At 44.3% G+C, this 17,952-nt stretch overlaps 3 protein-coding genes across 3 annotated transcripts in view; 1 reads left to right on the top strand and 2 right to left on the bottom strand.

The window, feature by feature from the left end:
• Nucleotides 1–445: 445 nt before the first annotated feature.
• On the top strand, nucleotides 446–1,182 carry LOC115206146 (guanine nucleotide-binding protein G(I)/G(S)/G(O) subunit gamma-12-like). Its single transcript, XM_029772795.1, has 2 exons — nucleotides 446–544; nucleotides 930–1,182. Exons 1-2 carry the CDS (start codon nucleotides 452–454, stop codon nucleotides 1,053–1,055), a joined length of 219 nt encoding a protein of 72 aa, XP_029628655.1. The 5' UTR covers nucleotides 446–451; the 3' UTR covers nucleotides 1,056–1,182.
• Nucleotides 1,183–1,339: 157 nt separating this feature from the next.
• LOC115206142 (F-box/WD repeat-containing protein 9-like) lies at nucleotides 1,340–12,190 on the bottom strand. Its single transcript, XM_029772780.1, has 8 exons — nucleotides 11,637–12,190; nucleotides 9,903–10,036; nucleotides 7,976–8,123; nucleotides 6,610–7,657; nucleotides 6,152–6,300; nucleotides 3,379–3,582; nucleotides 2,735–2,800; nucleotides 1,340–2,596 (listed from the first exon to the last, which is right to left on the bottom strand). Exons 2-8 carry the CDS (start codon nucleotides 10,022–10,024, stop codon nucleotides 2,522–2,524), a joined length of 1,812 nt encoding a protein of 603 aa, XP_029628640.1. The 5' UTR covers nucleotides 10,025–10,036; nucleotides 11,637–12,190; the 3' UTR covers nucleotides 1,340–2,521.
• A 406-nt stretch (nucleotides 12,191–12,596) lies between these two features.
• Nucleotides 12,597–17,952, bottom strand: part of LOC115206133 (transportin-2) — a 29,871-nt gene continuing 24,515 nt past the window's right edge. The window contains exons 20-24 of the mRNA XM_029772757.1: nucleotides 17,759–17,854; nucleotides 17,331–17,506; nucleotides 16,941–17,015; nucleotides 16,523–16,662; nucleotides 12,597–16,332 (exon numbers count right to left, since the gene is read on the bottom strand). Of these exons, the coding sequence (XP_029628617.1) occupies nucleotides 16,555–16,662; nucleotides 16,941–17,015; nucleotides 17,331–17,506; nucleotides 17,759–17,854 (455 nt within the window). The 3' untranslated portion in view covers nucleotides 12,597–16,332; nucleotides 16,523–16,554. The remainder of the gene's footprint in view (nucleotides 16,333–16,522; nucleotides 16,663–16,940; nucleotides 17,016–17,330; nucleotides 17,507–17,758; nucleotides 17,855–17,952) is intronic.

The following is a 17,952-nucleotide window of genomic DNA, read 5'->3' as shown; positions in this document are numbered from 1 at the left end:
TCCTCCCTGCTCCCTCCAGTCTCTTTTATCATCAGTGAGGGATGTGTGATGTTGATGTGACATTTCCAGGACTGTGTGTGTAACCTTTAAACCTGACACACATCACCGCAGCTTTGAAGTGGCCTCCACAGTAACAGCAAAGAACAGAGGGGGAAACCAGAGGTTAAAAAGGGAGGCCAGATGCCACTCTGACAGAAATTGGGACCTCAGTTGGACGTAGGCACACATAGCCTAGTGTTATACTCTAACAGTAACTTTTCCATTATTATTTCAAATCTGAATCCATATTTGGAGGTGGAACAGGTTTCTGTGTTCAGCAAGTTGTATATTTTCAACTCTCAACAATTGATTGCAATTCCATTAATTTATTTTCTCTCACTTTGGAGTGGAAAGAAGTGGAGTTTCAGCTTGCTGTCTGGGGCTAAAAGTGTGAGTCTCTCTGGAGGAGGGGATGTCAGGGAAGGTGTGCAGCAATAACAGTGTGATGCAGGCACGGAGGACTGTGGAACAACTACGAGTGGAGGCAAGCATGGAGAGGATCAAGGTGAGAGTACACTAAAGTAGCCTGTGTGTAATGAATTGGTTGGAAAGAGTACACTAAAGTAGCCTGTGTGTAATGAATTGGTTGGAAAGAGTACACTAAAGTAGCCTGTGTGTAATGAATTGGTTGGAAGTAGAATTTCAAATTAATTTGGAGAATGACAATTTTGTTGATCAGTACTTTCATTTGATGAATCAAAAATAAGATCAATTGTGGGAGCAGTCTGATACAGAACGGATAAAGGAAAATGTGAACTTACCCCCAGCCTCGTCTTAGGACACATCAGTAACTCTGTGTATATTGGGCATCACCTTTCTCCTGAATGTACAATAACCTCAGCTTTGAGACAAGCTTTGAGATATGGCTGTAACTTACTTCTTCCTCCCAGATCTCCACAGCAGCTGCCCAGCTGGTGCAGTACTGTCAGGAGCACAGTCGCAGTGACCCCCTCCTCACCGGCATCTCTGCCTCCTCCAACCCCTTCAAAGACAAGAAGACCTGTGTCCTGCTGTAGAAAGGCTGCCTCAGGACACTGCTCTCTGGTGCTGCATTCAACAGTGCTTCATCATCAACAACAATTAAACGTTTTGATGCCAGGCTACTTCAACATGTCCTACTTCATCATGCCAGACAAGACATTAACGTGTTGGCTAAAGCAAAAACTGACTGGTTGGTACAGTATTGGTCATGCTGTAACTTCAGCATATGGCTTGCAGTCTAGAGTGTCTCAATAACAAAGGAGAGCAAACTGTTTATATCTTCTTCTTGACATTACAGAACCACAGGGTACACTGGTAAACAATGAATTGATTGAGTGTAAACATTTTATTCATAACAAAAGAAATCACACATAGCATATTCACAAAAGCATATTTATAAAATCTGAATCATTTGGATATTTTTATGCAGTCAGAGGACTCTCTTGCAGCAGGTGAAGAGGGGTCGCAGATAAGGAGTTGGCATGGAGATTGATTGTTGCTAAGGACAGACACTGTTGCCTCAGACTATCAGTGTGTGTAATAACAAAAACTTGTAAGAAATAATTAGTGAACAATGCAGTACTATTGGGTTTTGCACTCAAACGAGCCACTTGAGCGAGGTGGATGCTGGGACGCTACAGATTCAAATCAACGTTTATTTTGTCACGTGTGTAACGGTACAGCGCTTTCCTCAACAGTGCAGAATGAAATAAAATATAAAAAGAGCATCACGTAACACGGTAAGAGTTGGTAAAGTAGTTACCCTAAGAGAGACCGAGGAAGAACTCAGAACAGTGTAATTGACAAACAGGTGCTGTGGTACTGAGTATAAGAACGCCACTACACACATTATGACAGTTAGACCAAAATACTTTACAATCAGTGTGTCAGAACGGCTTGACTGATCCTTTCCATTGTGTTTCCGAATCTGTTTCAATTGTCAAAGAGAAAAATACTTCATCTATTTTCTAGAGACCAACTGTCTGGAATGCTGGTGGCAGAATGTCCTCATTTTAATCAACAAGCTAAAATCAGGCCATTGAAAAATCTAATCATGTACAAGTGTTTAAAACCCTTCAGTAGTGCTGTGCCTCAAATTAACTCCCAAATATACGCTTGAAGCTAAAACCCAGTTTATGCGAAATCTTTTGAACGAGTGCTGGGTCAACAACACAGGGACACAGACAGAACTACACCATACCATGAAGTGTTATTATCTAGGCCTTTTCGTTTACATTTCTTTACATTAGTTAAGGAAGCCTTTTTGTGTGTTCTTTTCTTATTTTCTTTGATAAAATACATGGGAATCACACAGACACACTAAATATGTTTGGCTTGTATATAGTTTTTGGGGTAAAGCTAAGAGCACTGGTCCTTCACGTCCACATTCTCACAGCATACAGTATGAGAAGGTTTATCATTTAAAATGACAGACCATTATACGTCAGTCATCTTGCATCACTTCAGGAACGTAAGTAGATTAGGGTGGGTGTGGCCCCCCTCACCTCCTGGCCCTCCACACCTCCACACACATTTCTCCTGATGCGATAGCCAGCACTCCTGCTTCCACACTCAACTACAGAGAGCGAGAGAGAGGACAGAGACAGAGAGAGAGTAAAACAGATCTTTCTTCAACCAGATCAAGGTAGGAGGCTAAGGAGAGAGGCTATCAGCCATCAGAATAAAAAAATAAAAAAAGCGATGTGAGACTCACCCCATTGACGCCTGCTTGGTGGTGCAGTGTGCACAGCGTCCTTGGAGGGGAACAGGGGAGATGCACCTGAAAGATGAATGTTTGATAAGATAGGAACAGGGAATGAAGGAACATGGATTTGTTCATTCATGTCATCAATGCACACGCTCTTTGATAATGGTTTAATGTTGTTTGTAACCGAATGGGCAGTGAAAATGATTTTCCTCTCTGAGGACAATAAAGTAGCGTATCCATTTATCTAAAACCCCCAAACTTTGTTTTGGTCTCACATACTGAATGCTCTGGCTATTGGCAGCCGTCCTTGCCCAATCGCGTTGTAGCACTGCTCATACTACAAGATACACAATCAACATTTCTGACGTCAAAAAATTATCGGGACCTCCGACAGGGGTCTGGAGAATGGAACAGCAATCATCAGTGAGTCCTTGACCCGCTCAAACAAACTACACGAGTCCTGACGTACTGATCCTAGTCCAAATTAATAAGATTTCACCCCGATCATGAAAATTAATCTGGGACGGCAAAAACATGGCGAATTCATGGCAAAATCGTGTAGTGTATGCCTGGCATAAACCAGGAAGAACGCCATGCCCACCATTGTTCCACAGCATTCAGACTGGTTTAACCAGGCTAACAGGACATACCTTGATGGTGCGGTCAGCGGAGCAGGTGTAGAGGCTCCCAGGGGACCTGTGGATGCCGGTGACCAGTGAGGTGTGTCCCACGTCGAACTGGGAGAGGGGCTTGAAGAAACCGGCCTGCATGGAGAAGGCATGGAGCATGCCCCGGTTGTCCCCCGCCCACACCTCACTGTCACTGTAGCACATTGACAGCAGGTACGAGCTCAGCTGGGAAGAGAGGAGACAAACCAGAATGAAGACACACATACTAACATATTATAGCCTGGTCCTGGATCTGTTTGTGCCGACTTGCCAAATCCTGTCATTGTTGAACCAAATAAGACAAAACAGCACAAGCGGAAGGGTCAGAAATTAAGGAACTTGTCTGTTGGCCCTGCGTTAAAGAACATTTTTATAAATAAAAAAGTACCAGTTTCATTTAAGGACCAAAAACTTGACAGCTGTGCCATATAGATTGCAAAATAGTTTGGAAGAGATTTTCGAGGTACCGAAACCATGGCACATCGTTTATGAACTGATATGCAAAATGACACCGGATTCAAAATGTAGAATGTTTTAATTATTATACAAAATTCTTGCAACCAATAGAATGTTATATATATGGGGGATTCAACCATTCCAGCTGTGCAGATTTTGCTGTGAAGAGACAGAATCATTAGATGACTTGTTTTGGTACTGTCCACATGTAGCTTGTTTTTGGTCGCAGGTTCAGGAATGGCTGAACTTTCAGAATTACCTGGAGCTAACTCTGCACATAGCACTGCTGGGTGATTTGAAGAGTCATAGTCAATCAATCAATAATATAAAACTTTTAGTCAAAAAATCTTTCATTTACAATCTGTAGAAATAATGATAATAGAAAGGTTCAGAACTTTTGTGAAACATCACAGTTGAAAACTATATGGCCAGAGTTAAGAGATAGATGGGAGGGGTTGAGTGGAGCTGAAGGGTGGGACTAAAAACAAGATAGCTAATGTCAAATATTATGTACCTGTAAAATGTATATAGGTTCAGAACTTTTGTGAAACAGCAGAGTTAAAAACATATGGCAAATAGAAAAAAATCAGTTTGGACACACCCACTCATTTAAGGGTTTTTCTTTATTTTTAATATTTTCTACATTTTAGAATAATAGTGAATACATCATAACTATGAAATAATAAATATGGAATCATGTAGTAACCAAAACAAGTGTTAAAAAATAAATCAAAATGTATTTGAGATTCTTCAAAGTAGCCACCCTTTGCCTTGATGACAGCTTTACACACTCATGGCATTCTCTCAACCAGCTTCATGAAGTAGTCACCTGGAATGCACTTCAATTAACAGGTGTGCCTTGTTCAAAGTTAATTTGTGGAATTGATTTATTCTTAATGCGTTTGAGCTAATCAGTAGTGTTGTAACAAGGTAGGGGTGGTATACAGAAGATAGCCCTATTTGGTAAAAGACCAAGTCCATATTATGGCAAGAACAGCTCAAATAACCAAAGAGAAACAACAGTCCATAATTTCTTTAAGACATGAAGGTCAGTCAATACAGAACATTTCAAGAACTTTGAAAGTTTCTTCAAGTGCAGTCACAAAAACCATTAAGCACTATGATGAAACTGGCTCTCATGAGGACCGCCACAGGAAAGGAAGACCCAGAATTACCTCTGCTGCAGAGGATAAGTTCATTAGTGTTAACTGCACCTCAGATTGCAGCCCAAATAAATTCTTCAGAGTTCAAGTAACAGACACATCTCAACAGCATCTGTTCATAGGAGACTGTATGAATCAGGCCTTTATGGTCAAATTGCTGCAAAGAAACCACTACTAAAGGACATCAATAAGAAGAAGAGACTTGCTTGGGCCAAGAAACACGAGCAATGGACATTAGACCGGTGGAAATCTGTCCTTTGGTCTGATGAGTCCAACCGCCGTGTCTTCGTGAGACGCAGAGTAGGTGAATGGATGATCTCTGCATGTGTGGTTCCCACCGTGAAGCATGGAGGAGGTGGTGTGATGGCGCTTTGCTGGTGACACTGTCAGTAATTTATTTTGAATTCAAGGCACACTTAAACATGGCTACCATGGCATTCGGCAGCGATACGCCATCCCATCTGGTTTGCGCTTAGTGGGACTATCATTTGTTATTCAACAGGACAATGACCCAAAACACACCTCCAGGCTGTGTAAGGGCTATTTGACCAAGGAGAATGACGGAGTGCTGCATCAGATGACCTGGCCTCCACAATCACCCGACCTCAACCCAATTGAGATGGTTTGGCATGAGTTGGACCGCAGATTGAAGGAAAAGCAGTCAACAAGTGCCCAGCATATGTGGGAACTCCTTCAAGACTGTTGGAAAAGCATTCCAGCTGAAGCTGGTTGAGAGAATGCCAAAAGTGTGCAAAGCTGTCATCAAGGCAAATGGTGGCTACTTTGAAGAACCTCAAATTTAAAAAATATATTTATTTGTTTTACACTTTTTTGATTACTACATGATTCCATGTGTGTTATTTCATTGTTTTGAGGTCTTCACTATTATTTTACAATGTAGAAAATAGTAAAAATAAAGAAAAACCATGGAATGAATAGGTGTGTTCAAACCTGACTGGTACTGTATGTATATTATTATTATTATTATTATTATTATATAAATAAATAACAGTATTCATTTTTATATCTGTGTCTACACATACCTGTGATGACCTGCCTTTGCAACCCTAAGTGTGGGGACTACATGAACAGTAAATTGTCAACCTAATACTGTGTGTGTGTGTGTATGTGTGTACCTGTAGTTTCTGTAGGGTTTTCCCTGCTCTTCGGTCGTAGATGACCACAGTGCGGTCTTTACTCCCAGATAGGATGTACTGCTCGTCTGCTACCAGGCAAAGCACCGCGTTGCTATGGAGACGCAGGCTCTTCACCAGAGGCTCCGCCACTGCAGCGCAGACAGATCATGACATCATCATCCAGCGACATCTGACAATGTTAGTCTGTCAAATTTCATAAACCCATTGATTTGCTCTAATCAGATATATTCTGAATGGGCAGTCCATTTGGCCAACCAAAGGATAACACATAGAAATATAATTACTAGAACGGGTAAAGGCCCTTAGTCCAATTACCCCCTCAGTAAGTCTATTTCTATATGATAACCATTAGTATTGTTTGTGTTCACTTTTATCGACTGATATAATCTAATTTAGTAGAACAGAGACTACAAGTACCCATCTTATGAATCACTCACCTCTTGTGTCGTAGACGCTGACCTTCTTGTCGTAAGTGCCAGCCAGCAGCACGTCCTTCTGGGGGAGGGCCAGGCAGAGCACGGCAGCCCGGGCCCTGATTAGGCCCCTCTCAGCTCCTTGGGCCCCCAGGTCCCATAGCCTCACTGTGCTGTCGAAGGAGCCCGAGGCCAGCAGGGGTCCCCGGGCCGCCAGGCACCACACCCAGCCTTTGTGGGTGCTGAAGAGGCCCTGGCCCCCCAGTGTATGGAGTAGCCTGCCCGTGGAGCCCCCATCCCGTAGGTCCCACAGGTTCACGTTCCTGTCCCGGGAGCCTGAGGCACACACCGCCCCGTCGCCCCCTACCAAGAGGACCGAGTTGACCTCAGCGATGTGCCCCGAGGGGAGGGAGAGGCGCTCCAGGGCTGGGGGAGGACTGGGAGCGCGGCTGGACCCATTTCTCTCCCCCTCTCTTCCCAATCTCGGGCCCGCTATGTAATCTTGACCATCTCTATCCGCCAAAACTCCCACTCTCTCCTCCACCTCGATGGCCTCCAGGACACCTTGTTCATCATCTCTCTCCTCCTCCATCATGGCCTCAGCTGCAGCCTCCTGCCTCTCCTCTCCCTCCCCAACTCCCATCGGTAGATCCCCTTCCCTATCTTGCTGCATCTCTCCCTCCTCCATCAACTCCTCCCCATCCCACTGTACCGCCATCACGCCCTCCACTTGAAAATCCACCTCCTCTACCCCTTCTTCCACTTGGGGCCTGCCCTCTTCCACCTCCTCCCACTCTCTAATCCCTTCCTCTGCCAGGGCCTCTCTATCCCTTTCCCTCTCCTGAGCCCTCTCCACCTCTCTCTCCCTCTCTGCCTGCTCGGCCTCCCTGGCGGCCCTCTCCCCCTGGCCCGTCCAGCAAGCGATCAGCTCCTCCATCTCCAGGCAGGCCGAGGGCCAGTCGAAGCCGTCCCGTGGCCCCACGGGGAAGGAAGCCCTGGGACCAGTTAGCCTGCGTGCCCGCAACTGCCATGCCGTGCTGTCCTTACCCACATTTCCCAGGGCATGACACACCTGTAAAGGGAGAGACATGGACCTGATTCACACTGTAGGGCTGGCCTGAATAGTACTAGGCTGGCTTGGAAATTGTATTTTCTCAAGATCCTTTCCAGCATGGTTCCAGCAGCTATGATGGATGTGTAACCAGGTCATGACAGCCCAGTACAGCTCAGATTGAGTTCTTTATCTATGTCTTACTTTTTCAAATGTCCCTAGCCTAGCATGGTTTCCAGTTTATTATGGCATTAGCCAACACTGTTGTCAATGGCATGCTGGACAAGCTAAAGCAGATGGGCATCCAGGAAAGGTATGACGCTGTCCACTGACACACACCTGTGGCAGGACCGTGATAACACACTGTGCCGGGAGGTGCGAGGCGATGCGTGCCACCATCTCCCACGGCAACGACAGCAAGCCGCTTCCTTCAGCAGACGGGGAGGGGCTCGGTTCAGCAGAAGGGAGCGGAGAGCCTGGGTGCAGCCTGTGAAAAAGAACAGTGTGTTATACCCTTCTTACACATCCATGTCAACCCAAACAGTATAGGCGCTGACACTGTCTTTTCCAGCACGGTTCCAGCTACTATGGCGGGCGCATCAAAACCAAGCCAGCAGTGCTCATTACTGCACTATTAAGTACACTGCTCAAAAAAATAAAGGGAACACTTAAACAACACAATGTAACTCCAAGTCAATCACACTTCTGTGAAATCAAACTGTCCACTTAGGAAGCAACACTGATTGACAATAAATTTCACATGCTGTTGTGCAAATGGAATAGACAACAGGTGGAAATTATAGGCAATTAGCAAGACACCCCCAATAAAGGAGTGGTTCTGCAGGTGGGGACCACAGACCACTTCTCAGTTCCTATGCTTCCTGGCTGATGTTTTGGTCACTTGAATGCTGCCGGTGTTTTCACTCTAGTGGTAGCATAAGACGGAGTCTACAACCCACACAAGTGGCTCAGGTAGTGCAGCTCATCCAGGATGTCACATCAATGCGAGCTGTGGCAAGAAGGTTTGCTGTGTCTGTCAGCGTAGTGTCCAGAGCATGGAGGCGCTACCAGGAGACAGGCCAGTACATCAGGAGACGTGGAGGAGGCCGTAGGAGGGCAACAACCCAGCAGCAGGACCGCTACCTCCGCCTTTGTGCAAGGAGGAGCAGGAGAAGCACTGCCAGAGCCCTGCAAAATGACCTCCAGCAGGCCACAAATGTGTATGTGTCTGCTCAAACGGTCAGAAACAGACTCCATGAGGGTGGTATGAGGGCCCGACGTCCACAGGTGGGGGTTGTGCTTACAGCCCAACACCGTGCAGGACGTTTGGCATTTGCCAGAGAACACCAAGATTGGCAAATTCGCCACTGGCGCCCTGTGCTCTTCACAGATGAAAGCAGGTTCACGTGACAGACGTGACAGTCTGGAGACGCCGTGGAGAACGTTCTGCTGCCTGCAACATCCTCCAGCATGACCGGTTTGGCGGTGGGTCAGTCATGGTGTGGGGTGGCATTTCTTTGGGGGGGCCGCACAGCCCTCCATGTGCTCGCCAGAGGTAGCCTGACTGCCATTAGGTACCGAGATGAGATCCTCAGACCCCTTGTGAGACCATATGCTGGTGCGGTTGGCCCTGGGTTCCTCCTAATGCAAGACAATGCTAGACCTCATGTGGCTGGAGTGTGTCAGCAGTTCCTGCAAGAGGAAGGCATCGATGCTATGGACTGGCCCGCCCGTTCCCCAGACCTGAATCCAATTGAGCATATCTGGGACATCATGTCTCGCTCCATCCACCAACGCCACGTTGCACCACAGACTGTCCAGGAGTTGGCGGATGCTTTAGTCCAGGTCTGGGAGGAGATCCCTCAGGAGACCATCCGCCACCTCATCAGGAGCATGCCCAGGCATTGTAGGGAGGTCATACAGGCACGTGGAGGCCACACACACTACTGGGCCTCATTTTGACTTGTTTTAAGGACATTACATCAAAGTTGGATCAGCTTGTAGTGTGGTTTTCCACCTTAATTTTGAGTGTGACTCCAAATCCAGACCTCCATGGGTTGATAAATTGGATTTCCATTGATTATTTTTGTGTGATTTTGTTGTCAGCACATTCAACTATGTAAAGAAAAAAGTATTTAATAAGATTATTTCTTTCATTCAGATCTAGGATGTGTTGTTTAAGTGTTCCCTTTATTTTTTTGAGCAGTATATAATGGAACTGTTCTGAAAGCAGAAGACTGTTGTGAGGGTCATCAGAGGTACTAACCCTAGCTGTCCAGGCCTGGAGGCTTCATTGGAGGGCTGTTTCAGTGGTGCCGATTTAGCTTCTTTCTCCCCTCTCCCGGCCCCTGCCTCATCTTGCCCCACAGTGACCCGAGGCTCGGACATCCACTCCACTTACTGCAGGAGAGTGCATCATACATTTTTGTTTCATTTCTGATTCTCAGCTAAGACGGTCTATCATTGATGACTGGCACAATTAAATTGTCAATTTTCTTTTATTTTTTATCCATTTCACCTTTATTTAACCAGGTAGGCAAGTTGAGAACAAGTTCTTATTTACAATTGCGACCTGGTCAAGATAAAGCAAGCAGTTTGACACATACAACAACAGAGTTACACATGGAGTAAAACAAACATACAATCAATAATATAGTAGAAAAATAAGTCTATATACAAAGTGAGCAAATGAGGTGAGATAAGGGAGGTAAAGGCAAAAAAGGCCACGGTGGCAAAGTAAATACAATAGAGCTGGAAGGAGAGGTGGCCGAAGGAGGAATTGGCTTTGGGGGTGACCAGAGAGATATACCTGCTGGAGCGCGTGCTACAGGTGGATGCTGCTATGGTGACCAGCGAGCTGAGATAAGGGGGAACTTTACCTAGCAGGGTCTTGTAGATGACCTGGAGTCAGTGGGTTTGGCGACGAGTATGAAGCGAGGGCCAGCCAACGAGAGCGTACAGGTCGCAATGGTGGGTAGTATATGGGGCTTTGGTGACAAAACGGATGGCACTGTGATAGACTGCATCCAATTTATTGAGTAGGGTATTGGAGGCTATTTTGTAAATGACATCGCCGAAGTCGAGGATCGGTAGGATGGTCAGTTTTACGAGGGTGTTTGGCAGCCTGAATGAAAGATGCTTTGTTGTGAAATAGGAAGCCAATTCTAGATTTAACTTCGGATTGGAGATGTTTGATGCAAGTCTGGAAGGAGAGTTTAGCATCTAACCAGACACCTAGGTATTTGTAGTTGTCCACATATTCTAAGTCAGAACTGTCCAGAGTAGTGATGCTGGACAGGCGGGCAGGTGCAGGCAGCGATCGGTTGAAGAGCATGCATTTAGTTTTACTTGTATTTAAGAGCAGTTGGAGGCCACGGAAGGAGAGTTGTATGGCATTGAAGCTCGTCTGGAGGGTTGTTAACACAGTGTCCAAAGAAGGGCCAGAAGTATACAGAATGGTGTCGTCTGCGTAGAGGTGGATCAGAGACTCACCAGCAGCAAGAGCGACATCATTGATGTATACAGAGAAGAGTCCAATAATTGAACCCTGTGGCACCCTCATAGAGACTGCCAGAGGCCTGAACAGGCCCTCGGATTTGACACACTGAACTCTATCAGAGAAGTAGTTGGTGAACCAGGCTAGGCAATCATTTGAGAAACCAAGGCCGTTGAGTCTTCCGATGAGGTTGTGGTGATTGACAGAGTCGAAAGCCTAGGAAAGGTCAATGAATACGGCTGCACAGAAGTCTCTTATCGATGGCGGTTATGATATCGTTTAGGACCTTGAGCGTGGCTGAGGTGCACCCACGACCAGCTCTGAAACCAGATTGCCAGACCCTAGGTCAATAGGGTCATGATTGCGCATTCATTGCTAACAAACGGAATAACTACAGTAAAAAAACTAAAATCTATACACCACAGTGGGATATTGCCCTAGTAATTTGATAGATACAGGCAACAAGTGTAACATGCTAGCAAGCTAGTTAGATGATGCACTTACCCACAAGTCCCTATGTCACTTATGGAGAGGTCTGACAGACAGTTCATTTGACAGCAGTAGCCTTAGTCAGTCCCCGTATGCTTTAAAAAAAAACCGTATGCTGAATATTTTCAATATGAGGCCGGTGCGAGACGAAAAAGCCTAACAGCTAGACAGCGACAGTTGCCACCGGGCGTTGGCTGGTAATATACTATCAGTGTCAAGCACGCTAACTTGCAAGATGGCCTTTGTTTGCAAATCAAGCGAGTAATCCTGGAACTGATCACATGCACAAGTTCACAACTGTGCTCACCAGCTCCTCGACATTTAAAGAAAACACTGACCGATCTCTAACTCAGGCTTTCAAAGAAATCGGTTTGACATGAGTTGCTAGCTATTGTAAGAAGTTGATCCTTCATTCAAATGAGGTTTCCACTAGCTAGACAGCTGTATCGTAAAAACGAGCATCTGGATCTCAATTTAATGTGAGCAGTGTGGTTAAGGTTACCTATTCTAGAAATAGGTACGGTTTATGACTGCCAGTGGCGCGACGACCCTAACAAATGGGGTTTCTTTTCCGGCGCATTCAACATTTCGTCATCAGCCTAAAACGTAAACAAACTACAATCTGTTTTTTTTGTATGGCTATTTGTTTGTACACTAGCTGTTTGTTGGCTTTGTAAATTGTATTGTTCATTTAAGAAAAAAAAGCATAGGATCAGTTTTGACAGTGGTTAACAATAAAGAATTGCATTCATACATTGAATGATAGGTCTGCACTTTAATCGTAATCCATAGGTTGTCTCAGAACAAGCCGAGTTCAGATCCTCTCATCTGATGGAAGCCATGAAAAAATGATACCAAATGTGACAGGGCGCAACATTAACTTGGCACAGCCATACTCAATAATATGTCAGAAAATTGCTACATTAATGCTATAATCCCAAATTCATCTAAATAAAAAGAGTCCACATCGGTTTATTCCCAGTTTGATAGAAAACCTTTTATTTCCCCATTCTCAAAAGTAAACTAGAAAGTGATACATCAGTTAACATCCCACCTGCACCACAGTTGAGGAAAAAAATACCAGTACTACATCAAATTCATTCCTCAAGGCTCATATCTAGATTGAAACAAAAATACAGGAGTTTTCACAATTCTTCCCTTCTTTCCCCAGGTATGCACCACGCTCTGTCTCCCCCTCTCAGTAATACCACTTTACATTAAATTTGACAAAATCAAATGGTCCGCTATAAAACAACGAAAACAAAAAAATTCTTTAAATAAAAAGAACATTACAGGGGGAAAAAACTTTTAAAGTCTAAAAAAAACTTTGTGCGCTTCTTCTGCACAAAAACAAAATATAAAAAAATAACGGTCATTTAAAATAAAAATGAACATAAATAAAAAAACAAAATGAACATCTCATTAGCCTTGGAAAAAAGTAAAATGCCTCTACTTGTGGAAAACTGTTAAACTTGAGAAGTATAGATGGTTTTGAGATCAATGTTTCGCTACTACGATTTAAGAGGAGATTTAACACCGCTCAACATTTTTTGCCAATTCTTCCTGATAGGACCAGTATCACATTGTGCAAAGACTGTGGCAATTAGCCAGTATCTCTGTGCACACCTATCCTACTGTCAACCTTGGCGGACCAGACACCCATCCACCAACACTTGCATATCAGTTTACCCCTTTAGGATATGATTAAAGTGTCACCCTCTAAGGGTGGAAGCGGTTTACAAAAGTGTGTAAAGATTCAAAATACTGTCCAATCAACCACTTATGTACAAGTGGGTTGGTGTTAAAATTCACGTTATATGGATAAACACATCTGTATAGAGCTTACTTGAAATTGCATTTTCACAGGTACGCCTGATGCTTAAGGCAGTGTTTTCTTCACATTTTGAATATCTATTTTCATTGTGCGGCGTAAGATAAAGATGTCCATAGTTTAATTGACTCGCTAAATCTTAGCTAAGCTCTGAAAGAGAACTGATGTACGACTGGCAATCACAAACTGAGATGGTAAAATATGACAAGTGTTGATGATACACAGGGTGTCTCCAATATCTCAGGTGTGAGCTACATGTCCATCACCTTGCGGGAGGGCCGGTACAGAGTTAAGTCTAAACGGCACACACGCTTACAGTAAAATACAGACACACTCAACGAAATAGTCCGACGTGACAGACCTCCAGACATTGACAAAATACAAGACAATCACTCCCTCACGAATGTTAATGTATCCAATCTCAGGGGAAACAAAGAGAATTAGGATCAGTATAATAATACCCAGACATATCCTACACAGTATCAACGGGTTGAGGAAAACAGCAACTGGACTAGAGCCAGTTTAACCTGGACTTTAAGTACTTCTACTAAAGATAGCCGCCCACTTTTATTATCACAGCATGCGTGGGTGCGTTGCAATTGATGAAGCTCTTAAAGACGTCCCCCTAGAAGGGCATGTATCCGCCTTTAATGAGATGATAGTCAAATAAAGCGATTATGGAAAAGCATGCAACTCAAGGTTGTTCGGGACCATGGACGAGATATGTATTATGTATTATTATGATAGCCGACTGACTAGTCAAGCAAGGTCTTTTTCCATCTTCGTGGACTCATTGCATTCTCCACTATACTCATCATTCTGCTCACGTAGAAAAGGCTGGTAAATTTTCTGTTGGACTGTCTGGAAACACTGGTGGGAAGTACATTTGATCCAAAATACTTGATGTTGGTCAGTCCTTCCCCTTTAAAAGGGCTTTCAAAAGAAATCATACCCGTTGATTCTTGAATATAACATATGCCTAATGCGTTTAGCTCAACTGTCAAACACCATCAGAACCCAAAATAAGCTTTTTAGTCCTGTTTAATAAAAATGTATACAAACACTGTATAGCCTCAAAACACGGTTAAAACGATAATCTTGATACCATGGACAGTCAGCCCTTGTATCCATTACTCTGTCCATGAGGCTGAGCATCGTTACATTTCTCCAGCCTCATCCCTCAGCTGTTTACCAAATCAGTGGCGGATTAGCCGTTTGGTATTGTTCAAAATGCTGATTGACCATTTAAATCTTTTCCATCCATCTGACTGCATGCCTTACTTTTAAACCAAGCATATGAACGGAGGCATTAGCCTTAACCTAAAATTCTCATTTTGACCATTGCTTATACAATATCTTATTTATATCGTGTCTTACTTCAGCAAGCCATAACAGTCGTAAAAAAAACAAGTGCATAATTTCAATTAGAACCAGCAACTGATTTATTCTAAAGTTCTTCCTGAAGCCTTAATGCTCAAGTCCATTGTAAATACTATAAAAACAAAAGTAGCAGCAAAACGGATTATGATTTTTACTACAGTATAACTGGTTGCAGGGATGTGATTCTTCCATCTTCTATAAGATCGATTGAATCTTGCGTCTCTGAACTATGGCATCGCTGGATCTCGACACTATAGAAACCCACCCGTCCTGTTTGTTAGGTCTGGCGACGGGAGCTGGTCACAGAATAAGTACGATGGGGGTGGCTAAATAACCTGGTGTTGTTACCTTAGAACAATAAGCTGACTACCATTGTTTCTAAAGGTAGAAATCTACTTGTAACAATGAGATACGCACACACGTTACTTAAGAGGTTATCATTGCCATGCAAACCAATCACACGTTACTTAAGAGGTTATCATTGCCATGCAAACCAATCAATCCCTTATTGGAAAAATGACCTTTGTCAGCACTACAGTAAAATGATTCCTGGTAGGATTGTGTCTGTCTGTTGTAGTAAAACTATGAAAGGGAAAAAAAAGACTACATTTATATTAGTATTTCTCTTAGAGGGGAAAAAAATGTAATTTCAAAAAGTAAAATGAATTCAGCAAATGTGGGAAAAGGAAGAAAAACTGTCTAAATATACCCGTGTTTAATAGAGAAGTCCCAATATGAACAGGTACTGTACTGTCTATGAAAGCTTGAGTAGTAAAGGTGCAAATTACTCTTCTAGAACTCTCCCCGTTATTACGTTGAAAAGCATTTCATGCTTTCCCCTCTGAGGCTAGCCTTCGGGAAGCTATTATAAAACATTAGCGCTACTTCGGTATCCCACCCACAGCCTTTGTATAGATTATCAAATGACTATTGTAGAATGTATGCAAAGTGCTTGTGCACTGATTGGTCTTTCGGGCCAGGGCAACTACCTTCCCTTCCGGAACTAAGTCTAAGTGTGCCAGTCTACATATTATGTGAGTTGTGTTTTTAAACTGTGGCTCCTGGGCTGGTTTTTAGATTTCTCCTTAATTGATTTATTCTGGGGTTGCTGCCACCCCGCCCGCCCGCCCTCCCACCACAGCTCTCCTCTAACCTTGGTATCTAAAGAGTTATCGAATGGATTTAGGGCCGTTCGCAGCCGACCCCTGCATATGCTTATCCTACCCTCCCTCCCCCTCTTACAGAACCCTGTGGCTTTGGTTACATCGGAGTATGTCGTCGGATTTAAGTTTGGCGTTTGAAATCCAGAGGCTTTCTCCCCAGTTTCCCTCCCAGTAACCCTCCCTCCCACCCACCCTCACAGAGACACACAGGGTCGTGGGACTTGTAGTCTGAATGGACAGGAGCCAGGGCCAGTCCCTCTCCTCCTGCCCCCACGATCAGGGCAGTGCAGTAACACAGATGGATGAGTTCCCCCAGTAACCCTCCCGTAGATTAAACCTGGAGAGGGGAGAAAGTGGGAGAGAGGAGGAAGAGGAGCGAATAAGAAGGAGAGAAGAGGGAATAGGAAGAGAGAAGAAAATGTTTTTATTTATTCAGGTGAACAGAGAGAACATGGAGTAAACATAACATTAGGATTTGGGGAAGGGAAGCTGATCCTAGATCAGTTCTACCTAAAGTGAGTCAATACCTGACAGGCGTGTCCTGTGTCGGCGAGGGGAACTACACGCCATAGCAGGCCGACAGCCTCTCCTTCAGCAGAGGGGGGAATTGTTCTGAGAACTGCTGCCAGTTCTCCTCGCCCACCTGGTCCTTGAAGCCATGGAGGATCTACAAAAACAACAAAGCTTGTAAATCAAGGTGAGATATAGGGTCAGAGGACTTCAACGACTGGCAAAGCTGGTTCTCTTTTGTTTTCTTAGCACCACACGTCTCAGAGTCTAAAATATCCACAAGATATGTTCAGATTTCGAATGTCTGTAGAAAAAGATTATCACAGGCTGTGGAGCACTAGGTCGACTTAGAACCCAGCAGTCTAGAACCTTTGTATTCTGAGGATCAAACATATGGGTGAGATTTGTTGAGGTTTATATCTCCCGAGTGCTTACCTTGTAGAACATGTCCCTCAGATCGTCCTTAGGACTAACCCAGGAGGCCACAGCATCACAGAAGAAAATGAAGTCCTGAAGAGACACCAAAGTTCATATGTCAACATCCTCATCATGCAACATTCATCCACATTCATATCGCTCATTTAGCATCCAATCATCCTTCAATGACACCAAACGCGCTAGGTTGAATACAATGTGCCTCCTCTCACCAGTTATCTCAGTCTAAATTACATCCACACTAGTTATTCAGATTTCGAATGTCTGTTTAGAGTTCATCATAGACAAGAGCAGAGGCAACACACTCGGGGAATAAAAACATAACAAGTCCTGGCCCCAGTAAATACATGTTCCTGTGTGGAACAGTGTTCAGAAGCCCCCCCCCCTCACCTGAACCACTCCAGCAGGGTTGACTCCAATCATCATGCAGATTCCACGGAACGCAGAGTCTTTCTCCTCATTGTCCCTGATGTTCCTCAATGATGTGCACCAGGGTCTGATAAACTGTTGCAGCATGGGAGACACCTCCTGTGGACACACGTAGCCCAGCCTGCCGATCGTAATGGCTGTCCCAAGTGAAACAAAGAGGAGTGATGATTTATGTGGCAATAACTACCGGGCCATAACAACAGGGTTTAGAACAATCACTTCAGTGTCAGAAGTGTTAGTCACACACTCAGACCTTAAACTTCCACATAGAATATTTCAGATTTCGAATGTCTGTTAGAGAGATCATCATAGGTGTGGACTGGAGCCTAAATACTGGTTTTGTCTATGGGGGTGGGGGGTTTAAGCATGCGTGTCTGTGAGTACCGTACCTGTATTCTCCAGGAGGGTCTTGGGTGTGTTAGGTCTGTTGATGATCTCCACCAGGTTGTTGAGGACCAGCCCAACATAGGGTTGCATGTCTGATCCTACAGGCACCAAGGAAAACACCACAATCATCCAGTTGGAAATAATGGCATTGCTCGCCATACATGGGTTCAATTACTATTGGAAATCTTTCAGATAC

This window comes from Salmo trutta, chromosome 1 (assembly GCF_901001165.1).
Source record: "Salmo trutta chromosome 1, fSalTru1.1, whole genome shotgun sequence".
NCBI lineage: Eukaryota > Metazoa > Chordata > Actinopteri > Salmoniformes > Salmonidae > Salmo > Salmo trutta.
The sequence above is the reverse complement of the archived record's forward strand: the minus strand, read 5'-3'. Positions and strand labels throughout refer to the sequence as shown.

Excerpts from the sequence above, each read along its gene's own strand:
- LOC115206142 (XM_029772780.1), bottom strand. The coding sequence starts at position 10,024 with ATGTCCGAGCCTCGGGTCACTGTGGGGCAAGATGAGGCAGGGGCCGGG. Across the intron at positions 7,658-7,975 it reads TTATCACGGTCCTGCCACAG|GTGTGTCATGCCCTGGGAAA; the intron begins GTGTGTGTCAGT and ends CTCCCTTTACAG. Across the intron at positions 2,597-2,734 it reads ACCAAGCAGGCGTCAATGGG|TTGAGTGTGGAAGCAGGAGT; the intron begins GTGAGTCTCACA and ends CGCTCTCTGTAG.
- LOC115206146 (XM_029772795.1), top strand. The coding sequence starts at position 452 with ATGTCAGGGAAGGTGTGCAGCAATAACAGTGTGATGCAGGCACGGAGG. Across the intron at positions 545-929 it reads CAAGCATGGAGAGGATCAAG|ATCTCCACAGCAGCTGCCCA; the intron begins GTGAGAGTACAC and ends TCTTCCTCCCAG.